This window comes from Lynx rufus, unplaced genomic scaffold, assembly GCF_022079265.1.
Source record: "Lynx rufus isolate CCGP_SWC_20201006 ecotype Redwood Valley unplaced genomic scaffold, mLynRuf1.p SCAF_13, whole genome shotgun sequence".
Taxonomy (NCBI): Eukaryota; Metazoa; Chordata; class Mammalia; order Carnivora; family Felidae; genus Lynx; species Lynx rufus.
In genome coordinates this window covers 21,202,060-21,221,318 of record NW_025814827.1, presented here as the reverse complement: position 1 = coordinate 21,221,318, position 19,259 = coordinate 21,202,060, and the positions used below count along the sequence as shown (strand labels likewise).

The 19,259-nt window shown below is 36.7% G+C and overlaps 1 protein-coding gene across 2 annotated transcripts in view; it reads left to right on the top strand.

The window, feature by feature from the left end:
* UNC13C (unc-13 homolog C) overlaps positions 1–13,433 on the top strand; it is a 585,929-nt gene extending 572,496 nt beyond the window's left edge. For both annotated transcript variants that reach the window (XM_047074451.1, XM_047074449.1), the window contains 3 exons: positions 5,793–5,885; positions 8,308–8,467; positions 11,596–13,433. In XM_047074451.1, coding sequence (XP_046930407.1) covers positions 5,793–5,885; positions 8,308–8,467; positions 11,596–11,881 — 539 coding nt within the window. In that variant the 3' untranslated portion in view covers positions 11,882–13,433. The remainder of the gene's footprint in view (positions 1–5,792; positions 5,886–8,307; positions 8,468–11,595) is intronic.
* The last annotated feature ends 5,826 nt before the right edge of the window (positions 13,434–19,259 follow it).

Here is a 19,259-nt window from a genome sequence, read left to right as displayed (position 1 = left end):
TTTGTTGGTTGTTTCCTTTGCTGTGCAGAAGCTTTTTATCTTCATAAGGTCCCAGTAATTCACTTTTGCTTTTAATTCCCTTGCCTTTGGGGATGTGTCGAGTAAGAGATTGCTACGGCTGAGGTCAGAGAGGTCTTTTCCTGCTTTCTCCTCTAAGGTTTTGATGGTTTCCTGTCTCACATTTAGGTCCTTTATCCATTTTGAGTTTATTTTTGTAAATGGTGTGAGAAAGTGGTCTAGTTTCAACCTTCTGTATGTTGCTGTCCAGTTCTCCCAGCACCATTTGTTAAAGAGACTGTCTTTTTTCCATTGGATGTTCTTTCCTGCTTTGTCAAAGATGAGTTGGCCATACGTTTGTGGGTCTAGTTCTGGGGTTTCTATTCTATTCCATTGGTCTGTGTGTCTGTTTTTGTGCCAATACCATGCTGTCTTGATGATGACAGCTTTGTAGTAGAGGCTAAAGTCTGGGATTGTGATGCCTCCTGCTTTGGTCTTCTTCTTCAAAATTCCTTTGGCTATTCGGGGCCTTTTGTGGTTCCAGATGAATTTTAGGATTGCTTGTTCTAGTTTCGAGAAGAATGCTGGTGCAATTTTGATTGGGATTGCATTGAATGTGTAGATAGCTTTGGGTAGTATTGACATTTTGACAATATTTATTCTTCCAATCCATGAGCAGGGAATGTCTTTCCATTTCTTTAAATCTTCTTCAATTACCTTCATAAGCTTTCTATAGTTTTCAGCATACAGATCCTTTACATCTTTGGTTAGATTGATTCCTAGGTATTTTATGCTTCTTGGTGCAATTGTGAATGGGATCAGTTTCTTTATTTGTCTTTCTGTTGCTTCATTGTTAGTGTATAAGAATGCAACTGATTTCTGTACATTTCTGTACGTTGTATCCTGCAACTTTGCTGAATTCATGTATCAGTTCTAGCAGACTTTTGGTGGAGTCTATCAGGTTTTCCATATATAATATCATGCCATCTGCAAAAAGTGAAAGCTTGACTTCCTCTTTGCCAATTTTGATGCCTTTGATTTCCTTTTGTTGTCTGATTGCTGATGCTAGAACTTCCAGCACTATGTTAAACAACAGCGGTGAGAGTGGGCATCCCTGTCGTGTTCCTGATCTCAGGGAAAAAGCTCTCAGGTTTTCCCCGTTGAGGATGATGCTAGCTGTGGGCTTTTCATAAATGGCTTTTATGATCTTTAAGTATGTTCCTTCTATCCCGACTTTCTCAAGGGTTTTTATTAAGAAAGGGTGCTGGATTTTGTCAAAGGCCTTTTCTGCATTGATTGACAGGATCATATGGTTCTTCTCTTTTTTTTTTGTTAATGTGATGTATCACGTTGATTGATTTGCAAATGTTGAACCAGCCCTGCATCCCAGGAATGAATCCCACTTGATCATGATGAATAATTCTTTTTATATGCTGTTGAATTCGATTTGCTAGTATCTTATTGAGAATTTTTGCATCCATATTCATCAGGGATATTGGCCTGTAGTTCTCTTTTTTTACTGGGTCTCTGTCTGGTTTAGGAATCAAAGTAATACTGGCTTCATAGAATGAGTCTGGAAGTTTTCCTTCCCTTTCTATTTCTTGGAATAGCTTGAGAAGGATAGGTATTATCTCTGCTTTAAACGTCTGGTAGAACTCCCCTGGGAAGCCATCTGGTCCTGGACTCTTATTTGTTGGGAGATTTTTGATAACCGATTCAATTTCTTCGCTGGTTATGGGTCTGTTCAAGCTTTCTCTTTCCTCCTGATTGAGTTTTGGAAGAGTGTGGGTGTTCAGGAATTTGTCCATTTCTTCCAGGTTGTCCAATTTGTTGGCATATAATTTTTCATAGTATTCCCTGATAATTGTTTGTATCTCTGAGGGATTGGTTGTAATAATTCCATTTTCATTCATGATTTTATCTATTTGGGTCATCTCCCTTTCCTTTTTGAGAAGCCTGGCTAGAGGTTTGTCAATTTTGTTTATTTTTTCAAAAAACCAACTCTTGGTTTCGTTGATCTGCTCTACAGTTTTTTTAGATTCTATATTGTTTATTTCTGCTCTGATCTTTATTATTTCTCTTCTTCTGCTGGGTTTAGGCTGCCTTTGCTGTTCTGCTTCTATTTCCTTTAGGTGTGCTGTTAGATTTTGTATTTGGGATTTTTCTTGTTTCTTGAGATAGGCCTGGATTGCAATGTATTTTCCTCTCAGGACTGCCTTCGCTGCGTCCCAAAGCGTTTGGATTGTTGTATTTTCATTTTCGTTTGTTTCCATATATTTTTTGATTTCTTCTCTAATTGCCTGGTTGACCCACTCATTCGTTAGTAGGGTGTTCTTTAACCTCCATGCTTTTGGAGGTTTTCCAGACTTTTTCCTGTGGTTGATTTCAAGCTTCATAGCATTGTGGTCTGAAAGTATGCATGGTATCATTTCAATTCTTGTATACTTATGAAGGGCTGTTTTGTGACCCAGTATATGATCTATCTTGGAGAATGTTCCATGCACACTCGAGAAGAAAGTATATTCTGTTGCTTTGGGATGCAGAGTTCTAAATATATCTGTCAAGTCCATCTGATCCAATGTATCATTCAGGGCCCTTGTTTCTTTATTGACCGTGTATCTAGATGATCTATCCATTTCTGTAAGTGGAGTGTTAAAGTCCCCTGCAATGACCACATTCTTATCAATAAGGTTGCTTATGTTTATGAGTAATTGTTTTATATATTTGGGGGCTCCGGTATTCGGCGCATAGACATTTATAATTGTTAGCTCTTCCTGATGGATAGACCCTGTAACTATTATATAATGCCCTTCTTCATCTCTTGTTACAGCCTTTAATTTAAAGTCTAGTTTGTCTGATATAAGTATGGCTACTCCAGCTTTCTTCTGGCTTCCAGTAGCATGATAAATAGTTCTCCATCCCCTCACTCTCAATCTAAAGGTGTCCTCAGGTCTGAAATGAGTCTCTTGTAGACAGCAAATAGATGGGTCTTGTTTTTTTATCCATTCTGATACCCTATGTCTTTTGGTTGGCGCATTTAATCCATTTACATTCAGTGTTATTATAGAAAGATACGGGTTTAGAGTCATTGTGATGTCTGTGTTTTATGCTTGTAGTGATGTCTCTGGTACTTTGTCTCACAGGGTCCCCCTTAGGATCTCTTGTAGGGCTGGTTTAGTGGTGACAAATTCCTTCAGTTTTTGTTTGTTTGGGAAGACCTTTATCTCTCCTTCTATTCTAAATGACAGACTTGCTGGATAAAGGATTCTCGGCTGCATATTTTTTCTGTCTAGCACCCTGAAAATCTCGTGCCAATTCTTTCTGGCCTGCCAAGTTTCAAAAGAGAGATCAGTCACGAGTCTTATAGGTCTCCCTTTATATGTGAGGGCACGTTTACCCCTTGCTGCTTTCAGAATTTTCTCTTTATCCTTGTATTTTGCCAGTTTCACTATGATATGGCGTGCAGAAGATCGATTCAAGTTACGTCTGAAGGGAGTTCTCTGTGCCTCTTGGTTTTCAATGCCTTTTTCCTTCCCCAGTTCAGGGAAGTTCTCAGCTATTATTTCTTCAAGTACCCCTTCAGCACCTTTCCCTCTCTCTTCCTCCTCTGGGATACCAATTATGCGTATATTATTTCTTTTTAGTGTATTTCTTAGTTCTCTAATTTTCCCCTCATACTCCTGGATTTTTTTATCTCTCTTTTTCTCAGCTTCCTCTTTTTCCATAACTTTATCTTCTAGTTCACCTATTCTCTCCTCTGCCTCTTCCATCCGAGCCGTGGTGGTTTCCATTTTGTTTTGCATTTCATTTAAAGCGTTTTTCAGCTCCTCGTGACTGTTCCTTAGTCCCTTGATCTCTGTAGCAAGAGATCCTCTGCTGTCCTGTATACTGTTTTCCAGCCCAGCGATTAATTTTATGACTATTATTCTAAATTCACTTTCTGTTATATTATTTAAATCCTTTTTAATCAGCTCATTAGCTGTTGTTATTTCCTGGAGATTCTTCTGAGGGGAATTCTTCCGCTTGGTCATTTTGGATAGTCCCTGGCGTGGTGAGGACCTGCAGGGCACTTCCCCTGTGCTGTGGTGTATAACTGGAGTTGGTGGGCGGGGCTGCAGTCAGTCCTGATGTCTGCCCCAGCCCACCGCTGGGGCCACAGTCAGACTGGTGTGTGCCTTCTCTTCCCCTCTCCTAGGGGTGGGATTCACTGTGGGGTGGCGTGGCACAATGCCAGGCTTGTGATGCTGGGGATCTGGCGTATTAGCTGGGGTGGGTAGGCAAGGTGCATAGCAGCAGGGGGGGCAGGCTTAGCTTGCTTCTCCTTAGGTGATCCACTTCAGGAGGGGCCCTGTGGCAGCCGGAGGGAGTCAGATCCGCTGCCAGAGGTTTGGCTCCGCAGAAGCACAGAGTTGGGTGTTTGCGCGGAGCGAGCAATTTCCCTGGCAGGAACCGGTTCCCTTTGGGATTTTGGCTGGGGGATGGGCAGGGGAGATGGCGCTGGCGAGCGCCTTTGTTCCCCACCAAACTGAGCTCTGTCGTCCGGGGGCTCCGCAGCTCTCCCTCCCTTTGTCCTCCAGCCTTCCCGCTTTCCGAGCAGAGCTGTTAACTTTTGACCTCCCAGACGCTAAGTCGCGCTTGCTGTCGGAACACAGTCCGTCAGGCCCCTCCGCTTTTGCAAGCCAGACTCAGGGACTCTGCTTGGCTGGTGAGCCGCCCCTCCGCCCTGGCTCCCTCCCGCCAGTCCGTGGAGCACGCACCGCCTCGCGGCCCTTCCTACCCTCTTCCGTGGGCCTCTCGTCTGTGCTTGGGTCTGGCGACTCCGTTCTGCTATTCCTCTGGCGGTTTTCTGGGTTATTTAGGCAGGTGTAGGTGGAATCTAAGTGATCAGCAGGACGCGCGGTGAGCCCAGCGTCCTCCTACGCCGCCATCTTCCCCTCCTCCTGGAATCATCTTAATAACATAGTTTTAGGTGAAAAAATAGGGGTAATCCTAAGGATAGAACATGTGCTCCTATTTGTGGGGAAAAATAGGTATGTTCACATATGTTAATAGATGTGTATATATTAAGAGGTTGGTGTTATTATCCCTTTTTTACAAATAAAAAAACAGACTGGAGAAAGTGTCACATTCTGATCAGCGAATCAGTAGTGATATAATTATGATTTGAATTCAAATGTATCTGACACCAAATCACAGGCACTTTCCAGTACAGCATGTTAACCCTTCACTAACCTTTACCAGGGGAGATAGACTATGCGTTTTTATTCCATGAATAGACCTTGCAAATATACATTATAGAATTTATCACACTATATTGCAGCAATGTGTTCATAGGTTGGTCTCTCCTGGACTGCTTCGGACTTCATGAAAGCAGGTGTTCTACAGAGCCATCTTGGTGGCCCCAGTGCTTTGGCATGGCATTTTGTAGAAAAGCTCTTACAGGAATGAAAAGCAATAATACATCTTTGTCCATAAGCAACAAACAGAGCTTAATTAAGTGCTTAGTAAGGCAACTGCAAGTTCTTTTAATGGTAATACTACTATACTAACAAGGTATCTTATGATATCTGTGGACCATATGAAAGTTTAGCTCAGTGGGCTCAAAATGATTATACCAAAGCCTCACATCTCCATAGCAAGTTAGTGAACATTTATCAATACCTATTATGTGCTATTAATGAAAAGAACCATTCATTTCCATGAACACACTTTAAAGTCCCTAATGCAGAAAATGTGCATGTCTATTATTAAAGTAGCCTGAAAGTTCAAGCCAGTAAATATCTGTTTGTTTGCAGGTCGCCCCTCCAAAGATTCAGTGGGTCAGATTTCTGTTCATGTGGACATCACCACTACCCCAGGAACTGGAGAGCATAAAGTCACTGTAAAAGGTATATATTGAGTCCAGATACATCAGTCTAGTAGATTTTAACCTTTGTAATAATATAAAAAATACAATTTTTTCTGAGATTTATTTTTAAAAATATTTAATGATTTTAGGACATGCTCACAATTTTTTCCTGAAACCAGAACTTTTGATCTAAAACTGAAAAAAATCAATGGCACAGATATTTAGCCTATATTATCTGAAATATCTAAATGGTTTAAATACACTGTTGATTACATGTCAAAACTATATACATTGAACATTGTCTCTAGTTGATGCTAGAATATACATTGAAGATTGCTGCTATGGTTGGCTCCTTAACCTGTGAAATTTTATATGTTAGGTCAGTTTATGCTTACTGATGAGGTTTTGGGGAGATAGGGGTTTGTGGGGTCCAGAGGCAAAGACCAAGAAAGAATTCTTGAAGAGGTCTTTGGTGTAAAAAGGTGATTTTATTAAAGCACAAGGACAGGGCCTATGGGCAGAAAGAGCTGCACTGCAAGTGTGGGGGTGATCTCTTTATGGAGTTGTGGGAGATAAAGTCAAGTAGGAGTTTCCAAAGAGACTTTCACATGCTAAAGACTTACTGCAGGCCTGGCTATTGTCAAGCTAAGGTTGTTTTTCCCTCTAGCAAGGCATTAACATTAAGACAGTAGGGAGTTCCTAGACTTGGGCCTATTGATGGGATTGCATTTTTCTGGTTAACTAGTGGAGATGCCCATCAGTTTAACCATTTGTGGGTTTTTTTTGTTTTGGATTGTTTGTTTGTTTGTTTATGTCCTTTCTTGTTTTGGTGTAGCTGGGAGTGTCCAGGAATGTCATACGTGTCCCACCTGGGGAAGGGGTTCTGTTAGCCTGCACTTTGCCCTCGACTTTCCTCAAGCTCCCTCATCATTACTATTCACATTACTTACCTATTTACTTCTTTTTCTACGTGATTTCCAAAACTGTTTTTTTTGTTTTTTGTTTTTTGTTTTTTGTTTTTAATGACTAGCTCAGTCTATTGGTTTTACACTGCAAAAATACAATCTGAACGCTGGGTCATTTTTAAGGTGAAATTTAATGGTTAATATTTTGCTCAATAGAACCATATTCTCTATTTTATATCATTATAGACTTAGTCACATTATCCACCTTACTAAGAACCATGTCCTTCTAAACACATTTAAAACTGCATTACCTAGTGTATGTTTGCATTATAAAAGTAACACTGCTATAGTCTATAAAAGATTATGTACGGTATTGGTAAGTGGGAATGCCTACCTACACATGTCTTTAAATATTTTTCAAAAATATTTTGACTCTATTTATCAAATGCCCAAAGTTTTATGAAGCTTCTACTTAACTATTTTAATTATAATATACTTTTTTAAAAGATTTTCAAAGGATGAACAAAAGTATACATATGAGAATCTACACTGAAGAATTATGATGCCTGAAATTAGGAAACAGCCATAACATTTACAATAGGTGACTGGTTAAATACAGAATGGAATATCCATATAGTTAATTGGAACATATATAATTAACGAGAAAGCTATCCATGATAGACTTTAAATATATATATGTATTACATGAATATATAAACTATAAAATATTATAATATATATGTATACATATATATACATATATGTATACATATATATATACACACACACATACACACACACATATATAGGACTATATTACATTGATCCCATTCTGTATATAAAGTAATTAAATACTGAAAGTATACGTACCAATGTATTAAGTCATTTACTCTTACTGATAAAATTATAGACTTTATCTTTTTTTTTTTTAATTTTTTTTCAACGTTTATTTATTTTTGGGACAGAGAGAGACAGAGCATGAACAGGCGAGGGGCAGAGAGAGAGGGAGACACAGAATCGGAAGCAGGTTCCAGGCTCTGAGCCATCAGCCCAGAGCCCGACGCGGGGCTCGAACTCACGGACCGCGAGATCGTGACCTGGCTGAAGTCGGACGCTTAACCGACTGCGCCACCCAGGCGCCCCTATAGACTTTATCTTAAACTATTTTTTATTTTCTGTATATTTTCTAGGTAGTTCATGAACATGTCTTCATTTTTCATATGAAAAACATCACATTTTTACTTAACCAATAGAGCTTAATTGAGAGGAATGATAACATTTCAGTAGTAACAAATGACATTTGAATTACAACTAACTTTTTACCATACCAATGCCACACAGCTTAGAGCTTAAAGCTAAATCAAGTACATTCCAGAGAGCAAATTGTTTGTTCTTCAAGGATATTTTCTTATCAATGGAGTAAGGGCACTATCAAGTTCAAGTTATGGTTTGATACATCATTTTTTTAAAAGTTTACTCTGAGGACCAAAGGGGAGGCTAAGATTCCACACATTTGTTTGCTAACATTTAATATTCCTTTCCTCTTTTGGTTTTTAGTGATTGCTATTAATGATCTTAACTGGCAGACCACTGCAATGTTCAGGCCCTTTGTGGAAGTTTGTATACTGGGACCCAACCTTGGAGATAAGAAGAGAAAACAAGGCACAAAGACAAAAAGCAACACATGGTCACCCAAGTACAATGAAACATTTCAATTGTAAGTCCTCACCCGACTCATCTATTCAGCCAGGCAATAGCTATTGTACATCTTAAACGTATTGAGGGGTTTAGGGTGGGAATGGCACTGGGCTTTGCTAAGGAAAGCAAAACGTATAGTTTTAAGTATTCCTGTTGATCTCTCATCCCTGGCAAATTAAGACAGCTATGATTTTACTTTCCTCCCACTGCTCAACAGCTGTTCAGTGTCTACCATGCATCAGGCCAAATTCTAGGAGTTTGGTATATATAACAGGAGGTCTCTGTTCTCATGGAAGTTACTCTCTAGAAGTGAGGAACACATGGTAAACAAATCACAAATAAACAAAAAGTTATCACTTGATAGTGACTACTACATAGAGAATTGAAACAGGCTGATGTAATAGATTGGTTGATTGGGTGCTTAGATTGGATGTTTGCAAAAGCCCCTCTGAGCATGTGGTGTTTAAATTAAAACTTGTAGGGGGAAAAAGAAAGAACCAATCATGCAAGGATGTGGGTTGAGAGCATCTCAGGCCAAACACAATTGCTAGTGCAGAGACTAAGGTGGGAGCACACCTGGCATATTTAAGAAATAGTATATGGTAGGCAAGGGAATGAGATGAAATGAGTTTGAAGACTTGACCAGAGTACAGGGACACAGGACTTTGCAGTCAGGGTAAAGAAGACTAGATTACATTACAAGTTTAATAGGAGGCCTTGAAGAATTTTCAGATAAGAAAATGAATGATCTCATTTATATCTTTAAATGATTATTCTGTTTGCTGTATAAAAATAATAATTATAGGGAAACAAGACCAAACATGTGAAGAGAAGTTCGAAGTCTATTGCAGTAGTTCTGGCAAGAGGTAATACTGACCCACCAGATGGTAGTAGGAAAGTGAAGTAAATAGTAGAGAGATGGAAAGAAGAGGAAAGATTCTAGGTATGTACTGGAAGTAGAATCTATAGAACTTCCAGTCGACTCGAGGTAGCACATAAAAGAAAGAATATATGATTAGGTTCCTGAAAACATTTAATTTAGGATAATTAAAGATAGTCTTATTACAAAGGAATTTACTAGGATATGAGAATGGAAGGGCTATAAGCAATAGTGATGTAATCTGAGGCCAGGAGTGGCCAGGTTATTCCCCCTACTGTACGTGAAGGAGAGGAAGACTGGTTACTAAAACTGGGAAAACAAAAATTTCCTATGTCATCAGCCACCTCAAAAAGAGTAATGGCCTTCTAGGGATGGACAGTATCCTAGAGGCAGCATCAAACAAAAGGAGCCAGGGAAATAGACTCTGACCTTATTCTCATCATTACTTCTGATTAGTAATGCCTTCCTTGTGGCCAAAACCAACTAGAAGCCTCAGTATGAAGAAACTTCATTGATATAATCCTTACAGGTCAGCATTCTATTGCAAAGTACAACGAGAAGGATGAAAAATATATCCAGTTGAGGCAAATGCAAGTATCTGGCACTGAATGAAATCAAAGATGACCTCTAGGTTTTTTGCATAAGCAGTGGATAGACAGTGATTTACTGAGATGAGGGAATCAGGACAAGAGATGAGGAGATCAAGTGCTGTTTTAAGTCTACTAATTTGAAAATGCCTGTAGTACATTCCAGAAGAGGTATCACATATATTGTTGGATACAACTTGAGAATCATCTGCATGTAGATGTAATTGCATGAATCTAGATGAGCTGAGCTACAATCAAAGAGAGGACATCGCACCAAACCTTGGGGTTTACATACACATGCACACATGCTTACCGAAATACTTTCTCACTGGTTTGGTCCTCTTTGCTTGTTTGTTTCACATTCTTAGTTTCCCAGAGACTTTTCAGCACACTGAATTCTGAATACTAAACTCTGTTACCACTCATTAAACTTAGCTAACCTACCACATCTATTAAAATGGCTCTAATAGATTAATCATATCCATAATACTTCCTAATAAACCAGCTCACAAGATTCCACATATCAATCTCTCTAAATTATATGCAAATTTTGATTAAATTAAGTTTCTAGGAATTACTTGAATCACACAACATTCAGATATAACACTGTGAGGTACCAAGACCATGATTCCGGGAAAAAGACAGCATTATGATACATTTTAATTCTTCAGAAGATCTGGTTCCTATCATATTCTGCACTTCTATACTTACTCATCAGGCTTCCAGTTTCTTTCACATTATTTCGGTTGTGTCTAAAGTACATACACACTTCAGTTATCAGCGTTGCCAAGAAACAAAAGTTTGACTCTGCAAATGTTTGATCTAAAAAAAGTCACCTAGAAAAGGAAGGGATTTGGAAGCTTCTACTGCTGAGGAACAGATGTGCATTCATTAGAAAGTCAAGGATATCTGAGAATGAAGTAAAATAAGGGGCAGGGGAGGATTATTCTCAGTGTATTACCTCTCAGCCTTCTTCATTATGTTCAGTTCTGCACTGCCAAGTTGTTATCAGTGGAGGACACCCTCAGCCCCACACTTGACAGGTGCCTAACTGTTGCCATCAGAAAGAACTGGCATTGAAGCATCACGCTCCACTGGAACTGATTTACTCTGGAGATTTGTATCTAATTTGGCATCTTGTGAATAATCTTGTTGTCTGTGTTAGCTTGATAGTCTGTGTTGTTTATTCCCCAGAGAAAAGGCTCCTAGATATAATAGTATATCCAGGAGCCTGAGGTAAAGAAAAGAAAATATAACTCATGTTGAAATGGCATAGAAATTCTTGCAAGAACTACCCTTTACCTTGGCCAAGCCCCCTAGTAACCCCATCCTACCCCTCTATCAGTGAGAAGACCATGCCTCCAAGAATTAAGTATAACAGATTTTAATTAAAGTTTATATTAATATGTTCAATATCAAGATAGTAAAGTATATTCATACTGACTTCCTATTTTTATCTAGGGAAAGAAATTTTTAAATTAGACTGCTAAGTAATATCTATGTAAAAACAATCTACATAAAATGTAAATGATATTTACATCAGAATTAAAACACCATGATACTCTATTTGCCAAATAGTATTCTGAGGAATGTATAAAATTTTCAACAATATTTAGAACCTTATTGATCCCTAGGTGAAGTAAAATTTTTGCTCAAAATTCTCTTTTTTAATCTACATAGCATTCTAGGTAATGAAAACCGGCCAGGGGCTTATGAACTTCATCTATCAGTTAAAGATTACTGCTTTGCCCGAGAAGACAGAATTATCGGAATGACGGTAATTCGGCTACAGAACATAGCAGAAAAAGGAAGCTACGGGGCATGGTATCCCCTTCTGAAAAATGTCTCCCTGGATGAAACTGGTTTGACTATCCTTAGAATACTCTCTCAGAGGACCAACGATGACGTGGCTAAAGAATTTGTAAGACTGAAATCTGAAACAAGATCTGCTGAAGAGACTGCTTAAACAAATACTGCAAGATATCATCTTCAAGAATTCATAAACTATAACTGTTTGACTACTGCATGCATGTGCAAATACATGGGAATGTTTAATAGTTCACTATGTTTCAGTGTTTGCCAGTACTCAGTGTCCACAAAGTATGTGGAAAACTTGCTGAACTTTTTATACCAATTCTGGTCTTTGGGAAATAAATGTTCCATGAAGTGCCAAAATTATGATGTAAAGTGAAATATCCAGCATATCTTTTAAAATGTTTCATTTCATTACCAGTTCTCATCCTTTAAACATACTAAAACACAACTAGGTGTTTTGTTTTGTTTTGGTTTTGGTTTGTCCATTGTCTTTTAAATTAGCTTATATTGCCCATAGATCAGAAGGCATTTGTTACCCACATTCTGTTTTATTTAGACTTACCTCATTGTAGATGTCATACAAAGAACTTTTTCTATCATAACTAGAAATACAGTCACTTCTAGAAAGTGTTTGTAATTTTATAGTTGCAGATCTATTGTGATGATTTTTGCATACAAATTAAAATAGAAAAGGTGGGAAATATTTTATGCTGACCAGTTTCCAACCTTTCTGAAATATCACTGTGAAGAAATGCTATTAAAGCAAACTTATACAAAGCAATGCTAAATAGAGTTTGTTAACAATGTTTGATATATTGACAAAACTTTGTTCTTTAAAACTGCCAAGGTCACATCACATTTGTAAAAAAGGTAAGTTGATGCATTTGCCATCTAGCACTATGTCTTGGCTTTACCAAATTTCATTCTTTAGAAAGTCATTGGATTAAGGGTTTAGAAATGCAATGGAAGGTTTGTTTCTTCAAATTACCTATAATAAGTAACTATACTGTTAGTGTTTTCCCTCTGACAGTTATGACTATCTCCTTATTTATTTAGCACTATAATCATTTAATTGCTTTTTTCTGTTTAAAACTAGTCAACAATTTGTACTGAATGCAGCATTACTATATATTGCACTGGAGCAAAAATACATGTCTTCATCTATTTAATGAAAAATGTAAAATAAGGTCTGAAGAAATTGCTTATAATTTTGTAATTTATGTTATTTATGAGCACAAAGGCATAAGATACAATAAGAAAACAACTTAGTACAGCTTGGTACATAAAAAATAACTAGATTGGATTTTCATTATGAAATAGTTTATGAATATTTGCATTTTCTGTGTTTTTATGGTTTGACTTTTTAGAGTCTGTATCTAAATACTTGGCTGTACAACAGTACTTCGTAATTGTACTTATGGTCATAACTGTTAGTGGATAACATACACATGCAGAAACAAGAATCTGTTACAATGATTGTGTTTTGTGAATAAGCTGGTCTGATATGCTAAGGACGGAAATGAATAGTATCATGACTCTCAGAACCATTCTGTTACTGGATGTGAAAACACATACGGGAGACATCCACTATTTCATGTTAAATTGTTAGGCAATTGCTTTGTTAATGACTTCTTCAAACGCATAGTACAATACTATCCTCTGGCATATGCATTAATAAATGGATGTTTATTGAGCACACATAACACTGTTGTATTTTCTGCCTTTTTATTTCATTTATACAGCATAATTTCATTCCTTAGGAAGAAAAACCCCAGACCCTTTTTGCTGGATATAACATAACACTTTTCACATTATATGGTTCTACTCTCTCATTAAAATTTGAGAAACTTTTTCCAGGAGTTGTATTCATGGGAACAGCTACATATTACAAGATCATGACACTGAAAATAAGGAAAAACTTAGGTATCTATCTACCTCCGTGTCTCCGAATATTGTTAAGTCCCATGAGAAGAATACAACATCCAACATAAAAACAAGCCACATTCTTAAAAACTTATTATAAACTGTTTTATTATTTTGAATGATTAATTCTAGATTTATCTTACAGTGATTTTACAGAACACTGACCTGAGCTTTTCAGGAGTGCACTGTTATAAAGCACGATACTCCTGAAGAAATGGCAGTCTGAGTTCATATGGATCACTTTAAAAAATTATGAGCTTATTATTTTTCCCTAGTATTTGTTTAATTGAACCTATTCATTCTGTCTTTTAAAAATATATACATATATATCAAATGCTAATGGTGACATTGTGAATTGAGTCTATTTATTTATTTATTTATTTTTTTTTCAACGTTTATTTATTTTTGGGACAGAGAGAGACAGAGCATGAACGGGGGAGGGGCAGAGAGAGAGGGAGACACAGAATCGGAAACAGGCTCCAGGCTCTGAGCCATCAGCCCATAGCCCGACGCGGGGCTCAAACTCACGGACCGCGAGATCGTGACCTGGCTGAAGTCGGACGCTTAACCGACTGCGCCACCCAGGCGCCCCGAGTCTATTTATTAATACACAAAGTACAGGTAGTAATTTAGAAATAGTTCTAAATTCTGCAGGCTTTGTTGTTTCTCCCAAAACACCAAGCCTGTTGTGTTTACATACCCAAAAACACTGAAGTTCTTAGCGACCACTGTCAACTGTAGGATCCATTAAAATGTGTGGCAATTTATTTTTCTTATTGTAGATAAGAGACAAAGCTCTGTTACTCATCTACAGTTAAACTTCACATTAGAAGTTCTTAAAGAAAGACATGAAAATCAAATTTGGCCAAAATGAAGTACTTAAAACCATAACAGAGCACTTACTATTTAAAGGAGTTCTGATGAATGATCATTTAAGTAATCAGATGTCCCCATCACTACCTGCTCTAATTCATCTCTTTCTAGGATAATTTATATATTGAATTTCCCTTAAATGAGGTACATTTATAAATGACAATTCTAGCTTAATGTTTTTCATCTGGCCTTTTTTAAAAAAATGTTTGATGCGAGCATTATTTTCTCCTTTTCATTTCTCTAGCTTATACAAAGGCATGACTACACTATCTTTTTCATGAAGTAATGGAATAACATTAATCTTTACACTTAAATAATAAAAGAACAATCATTTATACGGGATTCAGCAACTATCCCTGGACGGCTGTCTGATTCCCTTGTTAACCACATGCAGTACTCTTGGACACACCAGGAAAGAGACTGTCTTGCGTGGCACTACCTGTGTTTATCCTCACTCCAGCTCTTTGTCTGAAATAGCTGGCCCTTCCTTGCTCTCCGACTCCCAGCCCTCACAGATTGATGATGTCTCTGTTTGAGGCTTCCTCTGTTTTCTTAAAATCAAAAAGGCTGCTGCTGTTTGTTTTCTTAAAATAAAAAATAGGATATATGGCTTAATGGGGGATAAATTCCAGTTTGTAAATATCCCATTAAATGTATTCTCAATTATCCTTTTTTTCACATTATGACAACTCTGAAATCAACATACATTTTATAAGCAATGGCACATTATATTTCACTTGATGTTTTCCTCCTTCAATAGTTTATAAAATAATGCATAATGAGATGAATAACTTCTTAGAAACAGGAAGTATATTTACAAAGATTTATAAATGGAGAGAAAGAAAGTAATGATTAGTTACTGATTAAAAAAAACACATCGTGTATGTTTTAAATTGCATATACTCTGTGGGTATACATTTGTGTTTTGACATATTCATAGAATCATGCTTGTTGAATATTTTTCCATTATATTCAGGAGCTATATTGATCTCTAGTTATCTTTTCTGGTAAAGTCTATGTCTTGTTTTGGTATCAGGCTGTGTATGGCCTCCTCAAATGAACTGGGAGTTGTTCCCTCCATTTCTACTTCCTGGAAGAGATTACATAGAACTGATTTAAATGCTCCCTTAAAATTTGGTACAACTCAACACTAAAAACATGTGGATCTGGATTTCTTCTTTATTGAAGTTTTAAACAACAAATTCAACTACCTTAATGGATATAAAACTATTAATGTTATCTATTTCTTCTTGAGTGAGTTTAAATTTGTCTTTTAGGGAACTGCTCCATTTTACTCTATCAAATTTATGAACGTAAAGTTCCTAGAGTATCTTTAATTATCCTTTAATATTTGTAGGATCTATACTGATTTTCCCTCTTTAAATCTTTATATTGATATTTTATATCTTGTCTCTTAATTTCTTGTTCAATCTGGCTAAGGATTTACCTATTTTATTCACCTTTTAATAGGAACAGCTTTGAATTCATTGATTTTTCTTGTTTTTCTGCTCTGAATTCCACTTTCTTCTGTTTTTATCTATATTATTTTCCTACATCTGCTTGATGAGGACTTTTTTCTTCTTATTAAAGTGAGATATCCAATTATTAATCTGGTACCATGTGTCTTTTAAAATGTAAGCACTAGGGGCGCCTGGGTGGCGCAGTCGGTTAAGCATCCGACTTCAGCCAGGTCACGATCTCGCGGTCCGTGAGTTCGAGCCCCGCGTCAGGCTCTGGGCTGATGGCTCGGAGCCTGGAGCCTGTTTCCGATTCTGTGTCTCCTTTTCTCTCTGCCCCTCCCCCGTTCATGCTCTGTCTCTCTCTGTCCCAAAAATAAAAATAAACGTTGAAAAAAAAATATTTAAAAAAAAATTAAATGTAAGCACTATACAACAAACTTTCTTCTAAGCACTGCTTTAGATTTATTTCACGATGTTGATATGTTTTATTTTTTTAGGTTTAAAAATATTATCTAAATTCCCTTCTACCTTCTTTGATCTATGGGTTACATTTTAAATGTCTTATTAAATTTCCAAATATTTGAGAAATTTTCCAAATATTTTTCTGTTATTCATTCTAGTTTGATTCCACTCTAGTTAAAAAATAAATAATTTTATGATTTCACTTTTTTAAAGTTTAATACTATTTGTTTTATTACCCAAGATATGCCTGGTGAGTGTTCCACATGCACTAGAAAAGAATGTATTTTGCTGCTATTGGGAGGAAGTTCTACAATCAAGTCTAATTTATTGGGAGTGTTCTTCAAACCTTCAATATTCTACTGATTTTCTGCCTCTTCATTCTATTAGTTACTGTGAGAGAAGTGAAGTCTTCAAATATAATTATGAATCTTTCTACTCATCTTTTCATTTCTCTTTTAATCTGTATATTTTGAAACTCTGTTGTTAGGTATATACACATTGTGATGTCTTCTTGGTGAATTTACCCTATTACATAATGTCACTGTTTTCTCCTGGTAGTTTTCCTTGATTTAAAGTCTATAATAACTGATATTAGAATAGCTTTATTTTAATTAGGGTTTAAGAGGTATACGTTTTTTCCACTGTTTTTCTCTTAAACTGTCTGCATCACTATATTTATAGTGTGACACTTATAGACAGCATATGTGTGCATCATTTTTTATTCCAATTTGACAATCTATTAATTGGTATATCTACCACTTTACAGAGATAATTAATTGGATTTTTTAAATTGCAAAAATCCTGAGCTGAGAAAGCTGAAATAAAAAGACTTAAGATGCACTGGTCTTTTGCCTTCTTTACAGAAAGGCATTTAGGCTACAACTTTGAAAGATTATTACACATTAAAGCCATAACTATCTACATTGTTATTTCCTGGAAAAAATCATAAAGTTTAAGAGCTAAGAGGAATTGTGCAGATCATTTAATCAAAATTCTTCACTTAAGATTAAGCAACTGAAAGAGAAATGTAATGACTAGTCTAATATCAGCCAGCTAATAGCCTAATGGGAACACGGAACACAGATGAGCTAATTCTCCTAAAGCTATTTTCTCTTCTCCACCCCAGTAAATTGTCTGGGGCACTTCTTATTTCTCTAAGACTGGTCCTCATGGGTGCTCCTCAGAAAGCAAAGGGATCAATTTGGTCCAAATTATGATTATATATCAAAGTGGTACCCAAATTAGTTAATTTTCATATTTTTTGTAGCTATGGTATTTGATGGTTGAGTCGTCTATTAAAATGTAACATTATGGGGTGCCTGGGTGGCTCAGTTGGTTGAGCATCCGAGTTTGGCTCAGGTCATGATATCCTGGTTCTTTAGGTTGAGCTCTGCATTAGGATCTGTGCTGACAGCTCAGACCTTGGAGCCTGCTTCAGATTGTGTCTCTCTCTCTTTGCCCTCCCCTGCTCATGCTCTCTTTCTCTCTCAAAAATAAATAAACATTTTTAAAAAATTTTAGTGTAACATTATAGGATCATATGGTACTTCTATTTTTAGTTTTTTGAGGAACATCCTGTTTTCCACAGTGACTACACCAAGTTACGTTCCTGCCAACAGTGTGACGGTTCTTTTTTCTCCATATTCTCATGAGCACTTGCCATTTCTTGGTTTTTTATTTTAGCTATTCAGACAGGTGTGAGGTGTTATCTCATTGTTGTTTTGATTTGTATTTTCCCTGATGAATACTGATGTTGCGGACTTTTCATGTGTCTATTTGCCATTGGTATGTCTTCTTTACAAAAATGTCACCAGGTACTCTGCCCATTTCTAATTGGATAATTTGTTTCTTTGGTGTTGAATTGCGTAAGTTCTTTCCATATTTTTTGATGTTAATCCCTTATCAGATATATCACTTGCAAATATCTTCTTTCATTCAGAAGATTGTCTTTTTGTTTTGTTGATGGTTTCCTTTGCTGTGTAAAACCTTTTTATTTTGGTGTAGCTCCAATGATTTATTTTTGTATTTGTTCCCCTTACCTCAGGAGACCTATCTAGAAAAAATATTGCTACAGCCAATGGCAGAGAAATTACTACATATGTTCTAGGAGTTTTATGGTTTTAGTTCTCACATTTAGGTCTTTATTTGGGGCTTAATTCTGTGGATAGTGAACTCATGTAGGAAAGTGGTCCAGTTTCATTCTTTTGCATGTGGCTGTCCAGTTTTCCAAGCACCATTTGACGAGACTGTCTTTTCCCTATTATATATTCTTGCCTGCTTTGTCATAGATTAATAGACCATTATAAGTATGGGTTTATTTCTGGGCCATCTATTTTTCCCATTGATCTATGAATATTTTTGTGTGGCAGTACCATATTGTTTTAACTACTACTGCTTTGTAGTGTATCTTGAAATCTAGAATTGTGATACCTCTGTCTTTATTTTTCTACTTGGTATTTACCCAAAGACAATGAAAACATTAATTTGAAAAGATATATGCACCCCTATGTTTATTGCAGCATTATTTACAATAGCCAAGATATAGAAGCAGCTCAAGTGTCCATCAACAGATAAATGGATAAAGAAAATGTGTACACACATACACACATACACACAAATATTGCTCAACCATAAAAAAGAATGAAATCTTACCACTTCTAATAATGTGAATGGATCCAAAGGGTATTATACAAGCGAAATAAGTCAGATTGAGAAAGACAACATCACATGGTATCATTAAATGTGTAATCAAAAAAACAAATAAATAAACAAAAAGTAGAATCAGACCTATAAATTCAGTGAGCAAACACT